The sequence below is a fragment of the Pristis pectinata genome, chromosome 22 (assembly GCF_009764475.1).
Source record: "Pristis pectinata isolate sPriPec2 chromosome 22, sPriPec2.1.pri, whole genome shotgun sequence".
Taxonomy (NCBI): domain Eukaryota; kingdom Metazoa; phylum Chordata; class Chondrichthyes; order Rhinopristiformes; family Pristidae; genus Pristis; species Pristis pectinata.
Window position 1 is genome coordinate 15862998 of NC_067426.1, and position 14045 is coordinate 15877042.

Below are 14045 nucleotides of genomic sequence, written 5' to 3' on the forward strand. Positions count from 1 at the left end.
TTTGTCAATTCCTTCTTTATTAGATTCTGTAACATTTAACATCTTATGCATTGAATACATAATGAACAGCATGACTGTGTTTGAAAACTGCAGTAAGTGACTGTGCCTGGAGAGTTAACAATTTGTTGGAAAGTTCACCACATTCTTCATTGAATGGTCTCTCTGAATTAGGCTAAGAGAAACAAAGAAGAAATAATCAACACTTAGTGAGCCCAGAGCTAGGCATCCAGTCAGTCAGAGAGTTTCAGAGTTATGCAGGAACCCAACAGGCTGATGTAGACAACAGGTGAAAATCAGAATTGGGGCCTGTGAATTGATGGTCAATTTATTCTGTAGGTACAGGCAATTTACATCCTGACAGTAAGTGACCCCTCAGGTTGAAGGTCAGCAGCTGTACCATATCCAGATGTGAAGGATGGTGGACAATAAAACAATTAATGAGAGGAGCAATGTCTCTATCCTCGGTGATTGGCAGCCCAGAGGTTATGGGTCCTGACAACATCAGCTTCAGTGTAGAAGACCTGCACTCTTGAACTGACCTTGTCTCCAGTCAAAATGTTCCGTATAGCTGCAAGGGCATTTAAACAAAATAGTGTTCAATTACCATGATGTATCCTGGTTGAGGAATATAAGACTAAAGCCATTGTCTAAAGTTGGAGCAAGACTTTCACTTCAGTAGAAAAACTTGTACTGAAATATCTTCCTCATCTGGAATTTAAATTGCCTCTCTCAGTTTACGTTGCTCCTTTTCGTTTCCTCACAGTCATTTGGTTGTTCATTGCAAATGAACAGGTAGCTTAACCAATAGGGAATTCATTGTAGAACATTAGCTTCAGGGTTTGGGGATGATGGATGGGGACTTTGGAGGGCATTGACTTGAAGCAATTTTCATTTTTTATTTTTAGGTTCAGCGTGATAGAGAAATCACCCGATCAAGCATTCTTCCTGCAGCAGCATTTCAAATAATTTCAGAAAGGACAGAGCACAGATTAGAAACAGTTAAGCTCCCTCTATGCTTTCCTATCAAACACTCCCAGGGCATTGATTACACACTGAGTAAACCCGCTTTTACCACATCCCAACCATGTGTCTTAGCCCCAGTATGAGAGCAGCAGCACGGACTTCACGTGTGAATTTTTCTTCATTTTCCACACAAGTTGTCCTCTGCCCTGCACCCAATTCCAATCAATGGAACCATTCTGAGAATGATAATAACCAGAGACACTTGCATGCCATTACGAGGCATGGATCAGAAAAAGCTGTTAAAAGTTGGTTAAGCAGGAAGAGATGACTGACTCATACAATATAGCAATATTTTTTGAACAGGAAAACAGTAAGATTATTAACAATCTACAGTAAACATTGTCAGGACATATACAGAACAGATGCACAAGGCACTTTACTATCAGCTGAAGCAATGAGGACCATAAATCAGGAGTGCCTATGTTGCTTGCAATTCAGATAATGGGAAATAAGACTTCAAATCATTATGCATATAATTCCATTTTTACTAAAACATTCCCTAGAAAGCAGCCCCATTGCTACAAGTCCTCCCTAGTTAATCATTCCGCTGGCCAACTCAGAGCATCATTCAATGTGTTGTGGTTTCAAAGGAGGAAAATCATGATGGAATTTAATGGGTTCACTGCCAAGATGTGAGGGTGCTTTTCAATGTGCATCTGTTAAATAAGATCTGTCCATTTAAAACATAGTGACAATTAAATGCAAACTCATCCATATTAGAGAAGCAATGAACCAGGATGTACAATCGCAGATACTGATCTCCCTAGGGCATTACTGTTTGAGAATGAGCACTATTTATTTAAGAGTGGGAATTATTAAACAAAGCAGTTTAGCTATTAAGTACTGCAATCCTAGTCCTCTGAGTGATCAATAACATAATTAACTTCTGAACCTTTTACACTCCGGGGCTTAACAGACCTGAGTTATTAAACCAGTATATCTCCTTAATCAGCCACATATCCAGTGAAACACAAGTGTAATAAACTAATACACAGTATTTCCTGGACGTCTCTTTAATACATTGTGGATGCGGTGTTCACACAGTTAAATGCATGGATTGTAGGTCTGATGGTATCAGGGAGATCAAGTGTGAACACATGTACTCCTCACTATCTCCTCTGGTGCTTGGCAACTAAATACTGCAGTGATATTATACCCAGCAGTTTTTAGTGCTTTTAAATATCCAGCCTATGAATAGTAATCAATTATATTTTATTAGAACAAGACACTTCAATCCCAAAAGATTGTGTCTACATTGAGGAAAGTGTGCCCAGTATGAATAATGAATGAATTGTTTTCTCAAGCAATGATAATGCAATTAGCATTTTAGAACAGTTTCATCCATTAATATGGATTGATAAAATGGTCAGAATTACCAAACTGATCATTTCTTTTCCCAGTGTCCCAGGTCATTATTAATATGTGACACAAAGTCTACTTACTCCATTCATTTTCAAGGTTTTCAGGGAACTGGAAAGAAATAACTTATAAATGACTTGGATGGGGATGTGGAAGGGTGGGTTAGTAAGTTTGCAAATGACACAAAGGGTGGTGGTGTTGTGGATAGTGTAGAAAATTGCTGTAGATTACAACAGGACATTGATAGGATGCAGAGCTGGGCTGAGAAGTGGCAGATGGAGTTCAACCTGGAGAAGTGTGAAGTGATACACTTTGGAAGATTGAATTTGAAGGCAGAATACAAGGTTAATGGCAGGACTCTTAGCAGTGTGGAGGAACAGAGGGATCTTGGGGTCCATGTCCATAGATCCCTCAAGGTTGCTGTGCAGGTTGATAGGGTTGTTAAGAACGCACATGATGTGTCGGCCTTCATTAGTAGGGGTATTGAATTGAAGAGCCACAAGGTAATGTTGCAGCTCTATAAAGCTCTGGTTAGATCACACTTGGAGTATTATGTTCAGTTCTGGTCACCTCATTATAGGAAGGATATGGAAGCTTTAGAGAGGGTGCAGAGGAGATTTACCAGGATGCTGCCTGGATTGGAGAGCATGTCTTATGAGGATAGGTTGAGTGAGCTGGGGCTTTTCTCTTTGGAGCAAAGAAGGATGAGAGGTGACTTGATAGAGGTGTACGAGATGATAAGAGGCGTAGATTGAGTGGATAGTCAGTTTTTTGTTCCCCAGGGTGAAAATGGCTAACACGAGGGGCCATAATTTTAAGGTGATTGGAGGAAGGTATAAGGGGGATGTCAGAAGTAAGTTTTTTTTAAACACAGAGAGTGGTGGGTGTGTGGAACGCACTGCCAGCAGAGGTGGTGGAGGCAAATACATTAGGGACATTTAAGAGACTCTTAGATAGGCACATGAATGATACAAAAATGGAGGGCTGTGTGGGAGGGAAGGGTTAGATAGATCTTTGAGTAGGATAAAATGTCAGCACAATATTGTGGGCCGAAGGGCCTGTACTGTGCTGTATTGTTCTATGTTCTAAATAAGCGAAAAAAGAGAAAGTCTTTAGTAAAATTCCAAAATTGTCCTACAGATTTATTTCTGTACTAGAAAAAAATATTATCAACCCTGCAAAAGTCTGCATCTCAATTTAAAGCTTAACTATATAATAGTAATAGCATTTCATAAAATTAGCATTCACAAGTAGATATTTCTAATACCTGAATTATTTTAAAGCAAAGCCATTGAAATAAAGAGCAGCATTTGTCAATTTAACAGAATTTCTATCATTATTGCTAAATGTACACTTTGGAATGAGTTTCAGCTAAGCTACCATCATTAGCTATCTGGAGCACCTTTTGCAGGAGACATGCTCCACTTCTGGTGGAAGGGGAAAGCACCGGAGGGACCTGCTGTAACTATAAGTGCTCAACATCCATCAGTGCCTTTGCAGCAGCCAATGTCAACAAGAAGAGTTCATGACCCAAAGTAACTCAACCTACTGCCTCACAGTCACCTGAAGCCAAAGAAAGGGAGCAGTAATAACGGAAGGGAACCCCAGAAATAAGGTAAAAGTGACTGATACAAACTTTTGAGAAACACAATTGCCTTTTCTCAGAAAATTCTTCATCACCATTTACACCTTCACAAGATCCATGATGGACATCAAGTCAGGTTATAATCTAGTAATAAGACTTCCTCCTTGTGTCCTTAATATTAAATCCAGAATTTAATCCAGACAAGTGTAAGGTTTGGGATGTCAAAAACTAATAGAACATATACAATAAATGGCAGGGACCTCAGGAGTGTTGATGTAGAGGGACCTTGGGGTGCAAGTTCATAGCTCCCTGAAAATGGCAACACAGGTAGATGGGGTAGTGAAGAAGGCATTCGGCAGGCTTGGCGTCATAGGCTGAGGCAATGAGTGTAAGATTCAAAGATGAGAGGTTTCAGGGTTAGTCAAAATACATCACAAATTAAAATATCCCAGGGAGGGGCCTGCAATAAGATGAACTCCTGCCAGTTCCAACTTTAAACTAGCGATGCAAAGTTCAGATGTCAGTCACCTCCAGACAACGAAAGGGGAACAAACCTGACATAAACTGGGTGGCATCCACTGGGTCACCAACACCGGCATGTGTCTGGACTCAAGTAACCACCCAGGTCTTGGAGCAGGTGGTTTAGGGAGAATTGCACAGAAAGGACTGAAAATGAACAATCAGGACATTATTTACAAGTTATTCAGAGGACGTAAGAAAAGCCAAACATTCACATGCTTGATAAAAGCAGAACCAAATAATACTCACATGGTCAACAGCACAAAGTGAGTCAGACTGTAACTAAACTGTTACTGTGAATAATTCAGCTTTCAGTCATAAGATGAACTCTACATCACAGCATGTGATTTTTTTTCAATTAATTCATACAGAAAGGACCCAGACATCCAAGAATAGAACAAGACAATTCTTTTAAACCATATCCATTGCCCGCAGTAGTCAAACACTGTCAAGACCAGGCAGAATATTTTCTGGACATCTATCACTGAAGCTTTAGTGCAACAGCAGCCCCATAACACATAACAGCCTAAGCTCAGCCACGTCAAGTCTGATGCAAAGTCAAAACACAGCAGCACGTCACTCATTCTGCAATGCAGACAGTAAAAGAGGAACCTCTGTAGTCCATACACATCAACTTTGAACAGGACACAATGTAGTACAATTGGAAAAAACTGTAAGGGATCCCTGGTCACACTTGAATTGGCAGACACAACACCAAATGTACACTTGAGTGAGATATTGATGGAATCATCACTTAATAAGTTTTACATTATGAAAGAAATGAGGGAGGAAGGAGTAAAGCTAATAAGTTACAACTTAGGGAAAGAGGAAGTGAGGGGGTAAAGGAGAAAAGGAGAAATCGATATTATCAATTGGCAGATAAAGGGAGACAGAAGAGAGGTCAACACTGTCAGGAGAAAATGAGAAGGAGAAAGAATGTTTGAGGCAGAAGGATGGGAAGTGGAGAGAACACAAGGAGAAATGGAAAGAAAAGGAGAAGCTACAATGGAGATGAGAAAGACGAAAACATAAAAATGTCAGAGTAAGTTTTCTTTCCAGAATAATGTTCAGAATCCTCAGTGCAGGTTTCCTCTGGATGCTCCACTTTTCTCTCACATCCAAAGACATGTCAATTGGTTGGTTAATAGGCAGCTGTAAATTGCCCCTATTACATGAGTAAGTGGGAGAATCTGCGGGAAGTTGATGGGAATGCAGGGAGAATGGTTTATGGGTAAAATTAGTGAGAGAATGGGAATGCTCTGTGAGCCAGGATAGACTCAATGGGCCTCCAACAAGTTGTAAGGATATATAGAACGGTAGGGATGGGAGGGTATTGAAAAGTCACCTACATGGCTCAGTCAGACAGTTGCAGAAACATGTATGGGGTGATATCTAGTCCCAAATAAAAGGATTTGCCTCATGCTCTTACCAGACCCACTAGACCACACTTACACCTGTCACGGACTAGGTGAATGTCCCTTTAAGATAGAGTTAGGTGTGTGTGTGTGTGTGTGTGTGTGTGTGGCGTGCTTACGTCAACAGAAGATAAAGGATGTAATAACGTTGTTGAAGAAGTCAGTTGCAGTCGAAAAGGGAGAGAGAGAGAAAAGGGAGAGAGACTCCAGCCTGCTAGTTTCTCTATTGATGGATGAGAAACAATAACTGTGTCTGTTACTGCAATCCACGAATGAAAATTGGAAGTAATCCGGTGGAGTTCACTTTGTTGCTGACCTGTAGAAGGAAACAGCTATTTGTGTGGACGACCACGATTCGGATGCTTTTCGGGGTGAAGAAGTCACTACCGAGTAAACACTGAAGTGTCATTTGGGTTCCATTGTGGAACATTTGGATTTCGTAATTACTCTCTCTATGTTCACTACATCTACATCTTATCTTCAGTCAATGGTGGTTGTTGAAGAAGCCTTAGCTCATGTTTCACCTTACGCCTTGCTGAACTGAACTTTAAGAACCATTCCTGGACTTGGAGTTTGGGACTTTGCCACACACACGAAGAGTTTAGTTTTGGGGTTAATGTTCAAGGTTTAACATTTTTACTTCTAACATACTAACATTTTTACTTTTATTTTTGGTATTATCATAAGTAGTGATTAATAAAATAGTTTTTAACACTGAATCATGACTGTGTTTCTTTTGTTGCTGGTTTGTAACACACCTAACACATAATACACCAGCAATGAGCCACAATCTCAGGCCAAGAAACCAAATGTCCCACCTGTCTGCTTATTCAATACAATATGGTGCAATAGTGATCCAGAATATCATTTTCCATGTACATCTTGATGTCTTAGCATCAACAGACCAATCCTTTGATGCTACTTTTACTTGGAAGAAAGAGTGCATGCAGCTTAGTGTAATTAGGCAAGTTCACAAGTCCAAGGTGAAATGATGCCTCTCTGAAGAAGAATTTCTTCCAGTGTAGGCTGACAGTGAAGGCCACGCTTATCATTACCCCACCCTTCTGACGACAGCAAGCATCTTGCTCACTTGCAGCAACTTGAATGAGTGCATTGACTTAGTTATGAATTTCCCTTCTTGTGATGGATATTGAAAGGGGAAAATATACCACCAAATAGATGCACCCATCCCCGCTACCTCAATTTTAGGAGAAGCTACCTAAACCCATGAGGGAGAAACAAACTGGTTAGATTAAGATAAAGTAGGTGGGATGAGAGTGGTGTGGACCATAAACTCCGGCATAGACTAGTTGAGCCATTTGACTCATTTATAAACACTATGTAATTCTTCTTAAGGATTTACAATCCTTTTATTTCAAAAAGGATCTGAAAAGACTAGAGGACCACAGGCAATGCCATGTATACAGAAATATTGAGTTGAAATTAACTATTAATTGTGGAGCATCTTACTTATTGGCACTAATCTAAGACAGGCTTGCCACTAACCCACAACTAGCAAATAGGTTTCATGAATATCTTTCTTTAACCTGAAACTGCTCGCTCCAGGCCTCGCCTCTACTACATGGTGCCAGAGGACAGAGTAGAAAAGGTTTTTAAACAGTGATGAAACACTAAAGGAAATAAAACAACTCAGTCACATACGGCACCACAAAGCAGCTTCACCTTGCCAGAGTTTCTGAAACTACCAATACATTGCAGCTGGAAACAATGCACAGACATTAGAGGTTCAATTGTTCTTGCAAATAAAACCAAGTATTTCTTGCAAATAAAACCAAACTGTATTCCCACATAGTAGTTGACGGCAATCTACGGCAGGGACCTTGTGTGTTTATTCAATGATTAGTACATATTTTAAACATCAGAGTTCAGGCCAGTATGAAACTAAGAGAATTATTAATAATGTAATTTCTGCCCTCAAAATAGGATCTATCAACCAGACTTTTAACAGTAAGGATCAAGGCACATTCTCAGCCCACTGGATGGGACAACATTTACTGCTCATTGCTGGAACAATAGCATTATTGACAGGGGCAAGATGATTGTGTACCATTCACAGACTCATTCCATGTACAGTCATGTAATATTTACAGTCACTTCCTTATGGATCATGTACTATTTACAGTTAAGCTTACAATTAAAGCAATATTTACACATTGAGTAGGATGGTGCACAATTTACATGGAGCCTATAGGATATGGTGCTAGATACAGGCACAGAGAGTTGAGCAAAAGTCTACTTTTGCATGTACAGACAGTAGAATCACAGTTAGAAACACATTCTTTGAAATGAACAATTAACTTTATGTATTTTGAAATCCAAGCACTGAAGTCACTCATTAATGCCTAAATCTCTGTTTGCTCTTTTTAATTTATTTTGTCTTCTCTGGTACCTCACATCATGGCCATTCTACAAGTCAATCAGCAATGTATCAAGCCCAGAACTGTACTCGGGTGACTTTCCAGTGGGGGTTGATGGGTCAGGTGCAAGCACCCTGATTTTTTTTTTATTATTGTACCTCTTTGGCCAAGAGTTCTGACACTAATTCAGAACCACTCAACTTCAATCCCAATCACAGGATTAACTCAGGCAGAGGCTCACAAATCAAGTGACAAATGAGGAGAATGGCCGCCCTCAATGTGAAGCTGATTTAACTCTATGTGATGCTGAGACCACTAAGCAAACATCAGGCCAGTGGAGATCAATGGGAAACCTTCACAATCACCGTGGCCCTACAAGATCAATTCAGGATCCTGAGATCATCTTCATCTGCTTCATCAATTAATTTTCTTCCATCTTAAGTATGCTGCTAGCTGATCATTCCAATTTTTAATTCCATGAATTAAGCACGCTGATGCAAAACCAGAACACCCCAGTTTGTACAAGAAACATTTATGTTACATAAGTGCTAAGCAATGACCAGCTCAGAGAGGAGAAAACCCATTGAACTCTTCCTCATTCACATTGGCAAGAATTTCCATTTTAAAATTGCAGCTGACCCCAGCACTGTCTCCCAGCCTCCAGTATCCTTGGCTCCCTTTTTTTTGGTGGGGAAGGGGGATAGGGGGTGGTGGGGAGAGAGTATTGAGCAAGGTGCAACACTTCACCATCCTTTACATTAAAAATCCTGATTCCATTCCCGAATAGCCTAGATCATATTTTAATACTGCTTCCCCTTGTGCTGGATTCACTCTCTGGGGTAAATAGGGCATCTAAAAAGTTAATAGAATTCAATTTGGTAAACAACTGAATCAGATCACCCATAAAGGTACTATAATCAAGGAATTGCAGCCTTGAACTTCAGTATCATTCTGGTGTATCCCTGCTGCACCCCTCCAAGGCTGTTATGGTCATGAGTCTCTTAGTTTCATACTGTGTTGTTTAAAATATGCACTCATCATTGAATGAACACACAAGGCCATTATATTCTTCCTAAAACAACTCCAGTTTCTGTCTACTTCTTAAAGTAGGATAGCTCCGGTACAGTTGCATGCTGCACTCGTGGTTTCTCCTCAACCAACTAGGTGCTGTGGAACCTTTAATTGTCCAGTCCTAATTTTCCTAAGAGGGTAACGGACCACCTTCTTGAATCACAGCAGCCCTTCTGCTGAAGGTATTCCCACTTGGCTATTTGGTAGGGAGTTCCAGGATTAACAAAGGAAACAGTGATATATTTCCAACTCAGGATAGTGTGAGACTTGGAGGGAACCAATGTTCCCTCATCCTTCTTGGTGGTAGAGGCTGAAGGTTTGGAAGATCAGAATAGCCTTGGCAAGTAACTGCAATGCATTCAACAGATTGCATACATTGGAGCTACTGTGCAATGGTGGAGGAGGGAATGAATGCTTAGAGTGACGGATGGGATGACAATCAAGCAACCACTTTATCCTGGACAATGTTGTTGGACCCACTCTTATGTGGGCAAGTGGAGAGCTGTCCATCATGCTTCAGACTTGTGCCTATAGACGGAAAGGTTTGGGGTGTCAGGAGGTGAGACACTTGCTACAGGATGTCCAGTCTGACCAGGAATTACAGCCACAGTATTTTGTGTGGCCAGTCCAGTTGAGTTTCAGATTAACAAGAACCTCCAGGACGTTGATGGCAGTGGACTTGGTGATAGCAATGTTACTGATGTCAAGAACTAGTGGTTAGACTCTTGTTTGAAAATCATCATTGCCTGACACTTTTGTGTTATCAATATATTTGTCCCTTTACAGTCCATGCCTGAACGTTGCCTACTTTTCACTGTGTGCAAAAATGAACTGCTTGATTTTTCAGTGGAGTCACAAATGGAACTGAACATCTCCACGACTGAATTTATGATGCAAAAAAGGTTAACAAAAAAGGTGGAGCTGAGGATACTATGTTCAGAAACTCATTCAGTAATGTCTTAGGGCTGGGATGATGGACCAACAACCCTAACCATCTTTCTTTGTGCAATTATGACTGCAGCCATTGGTATATTTTCCCTTTGGACTTCAGTTTTACCAGGGTTCCTTAGCGCTTCTATAATATCAAAGGCATTCGCTCTTAACTCACCTTATCAACTCTTTGGTCCACATTTGCATTAATGGTATGATTAATTCTGCAGCTGAGTGATCCTTGGGGACCCAAACTGGCATTGCTGAACAGGTTATTGGAGAGTAGATACTGCTTGATAGCATATCAACAACGTTCCATCACTTTGCTAATGAGTTAAATACAAAGTAAAACATTTTTACGCTCTACCACAAGTACGTGCCTTAACCTAAACCAAAGAATAGCACCTCTTACTACATAGATTCGGTTGTGGTCCTCAGCAGCCCTGCATGAAACTGGACTATAAGGTTTGGGCAGGAAAGTGGTGGTGATAATAAACTATTCCACATAGGATTCATTAAAAAGAAAAGAAAATAAGCAAAACTTTTGTTTCACTTCAATTTGGGACAGACACATACTCAGACACCAAGGTGATAAAGAACCAACCACCTACATCTGATCAAAAGTTATATCTCAGAATGTGCTATTCTCCTCAGAACAGAAATCATTCCCACAAGACCGTTATGAGACAAATCAAAAGCAGAGGCTAAAGGAAATGATTAACATACACATGCACACACACAAAAGAACCCATTTCACTGTAAAGCATTAAATGCACCAATATTTATTGGACTGAATACAGGAACACTATGAACAATCTACAGTAATCATTTGGAATATATACAAAGCAGCTGCACAAGGCACTTAATCATTATCTGAAGCAATGCACAATGCAAGTCAGATGTCCATATTGCTTGTAAATTAGGTAATGCCACTTAAAATTGCATAACTATAATCCTATTCTCACTGAAATATCCTCTGGAATGTCACTTTTAGAATGAGCTAATCATCCAACCTCCCAACTGCTACAGCTTTCCCCGTTTGTTACTACTGTGGCCAGCTCAGAACATCAGACAATAAGTTGTATTTTAAGGAATATCCTGGTAAAGTTTGATGGGATTATCCTGAGGTAAGAGGGCGCTTCTGTTGCACATTCAAATCACAGTTCAAATTAAACTTCATATTCTCATCTTCACACAGACACATTTAAGAAGTGAAGAGCCAGGTGTTACATTTGTAGATGCTGACTACCCAGAGTTTAAATGAAGAGTGAAGAGTGGACACCATTTCTAAAGAGTGAGACCATGCTGGGAAGTATTGTGTACACTAATGTAAGTGCTGCAATCCTAGTCAACCAGAAAACTGAAAATGCTCTAAACCTGTTATATTTTGAGCCATTAAAGATCTGAATCATTAAACCTCTAAATGTCCAAAGTATCCATTCATTCAAAACAGAAATGGCACAGGTACTAGGAGAATACTTGTTTGGATCAAGCATACAGCTAGTTACAAGTGTTTCTCAGATCTCTCTTTAATTTGTGAATGCAGATTCAAATAACGTTTTGTAGTGTTCACACACGCAAGGCTATGGGTTCAGTTACTGATTGCATCTGTGGTTCATTGATGAGTATATATACTCTTCATTATTCCACCTAATAATTGGCAGCTACTACCCTGCTGTGATATTGTGCTTATTTACTGTATTTACTATCTTTAAATATTCATCCTATGGATAGTAATTGATTACATTATTAGAGCAAAACACTTTAACCCAAAGTGGCAGCAATGATTATCCCTCTATCCAGAAAGATATGCTCAGAATGTTTATGTGACCATCTGACAATATGAATAATGAATTGGCTTCCCAAACAATGCTTATGCAAAAGAAATAGTTGGTTCACCCAAACAGCATAATTCAAATTTTGCTTCAAAAATCCATGTTAAAAGCATCGATTTATTCGGCACATCCCAATGTCACAGTTATCAGTGCTCCATACACTTTTATGTATATTCAGAATCTCACCAATCTGTAGATCAGCAACAAAGATATGCTCTGTCCAAACATTTGGCATTTCAGAACGTGTAAATCTTTTCTACCAAAATCCTAGTCATTAAGTTGAAGAACCGTATAGATCAGGTGGCAGAAAGTGATCTTTGGTACTAAAACGTTCCGTCATTCTCCATGTAAAAGCAGCAATAGTGAAATAACTGTGCGTTTGATCAAAGCCTGGGTCATGCAGTCTCTGCGATTGCTCATATTTCAGGTATGTCCAAGGTCCACAGTTATCCGATGGTTCATTCCAGGAATAGCTCATGCACTGGGGGAAGACACTGTCCTTGTTGCTTGTTGGAATATCAGGTGTATCGTACCCTTTTCTTGTGAGTGTGCAGGTTTGAAGGAGCCAGGGGGCATGATGGCACAGATCACAGTGCCATCTGACTTCTCTGACATGGTTTTGTTCAGAACACACAGACTTGTCTGGAAAAGGGAAGTGGGCACACTCTGGTAAAACATCATAATGCCTTGAAAATTAAGGGCCTGATCACACTGAAGGAACAAAGGAAGGAGCAAAGGGTTTAAAGGAATTGGAAAGGAGAATGAGAAAGAGAAAAAAAAATTCTTTAGTAACATCCAGAAACAATCCTACAAGCTGATGTTTCAAAAACTACACAAGAAACAGGATGTGGTTATTAACAGTATTCACATCCACAATTTAAAGTTTATTTAACTATATAATGAACATTGCATAGTATTAGGTTTTTTTTGCAAGAGGGTGCTTGCAATAACTTAATTATCTCAGTAGACCAATAGAAACGGAAATATGCTTCATCTTTGGAGGAAGGAAAAAAGTCCAGAGAGAACTCCTGCAACCCAGAGTTTAACTTCCATCAGTCACTTTGAAGCAACCTAGGTCATTGATGGGGAGAGCTTTCTGACAGTAAGTAACCACTCTGCTCCCTCAGGATAGCAGCAAGAGGGGAAAACAATTTTGGGAAGGGACTCTGCAAATAAATAGGTAAAAATAACCAACACAACCCTCTGAAAAGCACAAGGGTCTGTTTTGGGAACAATCTTTTAGAACACCATTTCCATCTTCACAGCTTCTGCAACAATGACCAGATATGGATCAGACAGCACTAGCAATGAGACTTCCTTGGAGAGCAGGAACAGAGTTAACTTCTTAAGACAATGACCAGTCATCAGCCTGAAACATTAACTCTTTCACTCTCCACAGATGCTGCTTGTCCTTAGAGTATTTAGATTATTTCCAGCAACTTGGTCTTATTTGAGATCACTAGCCCCAGCAGTTTTCAACGGAATCCAGTTGTAAAGTCGATGTTCAAATGTGGAAGTCCAGGTTCACCTTTGATGAGGTTACTGTCCAATGATTAAAAATTGAGTTGGGGCTGGCAGACAACAAAATCAGTAAGGGTCAGAAGGTGGACATGAGGAATGTCAAAAACGCCACAATCCTATTGAATGGTAAAGGTGGCTGAAGAGAGTGAATGGCCTGCTCCTGTTCCTACTTATGGTCTTAAAAATTCCAGTGAGTGGGTGCGCAGTCCATATCTGGCAATATTCTTGGTAAAAGTGAGAGAGACCAAGAATCACTGAGACTGTGGGTGATAACAAGGAAATGTCAATCCTACTGATCCTTTGACTCTTTGACTGGTGTCTGTGGCTAAGGTGAGTGAGACAACAGATTTATCATTGACATTTGACATCAAGATATAATAGAAGAAAGATAGAAGGTGGCATGGAGGAC

The 14045-nt window shown here is 40.0% G+C and overlaps 1 protein-coding gene across 3 annotated transcripts in view; it reads right to left on the bottom strand.

Moving 5' to 3' along the window:
* Positions 1-11034: 11034 nt before the first annotated feature.
* Positions 11035-14045, bottom strand: part of zdhhc18a (zinc finger DHHC-type palmitoyltransferase 18a) — a 31915-nt gene continuing 28904 nt past the window's right edge. Inside the window, exon 9 of one of the 3 annotated variants that reach the window (XM_052036137.1) lies at positions 11035-12826. In XM_052036137.1, the coding sequence (XP_051892097.1) occupies positions 12590-12826 (237 nt within the window). In that variant the 3' untranslated portion in view covers positions 11035-12589. The remainder of the gene's footprint in view (positions 12827-14045) is intronic. The other 2 variants (XM_052036138.1, XM_052036139.1) reach the window with 2 other exon arrangements.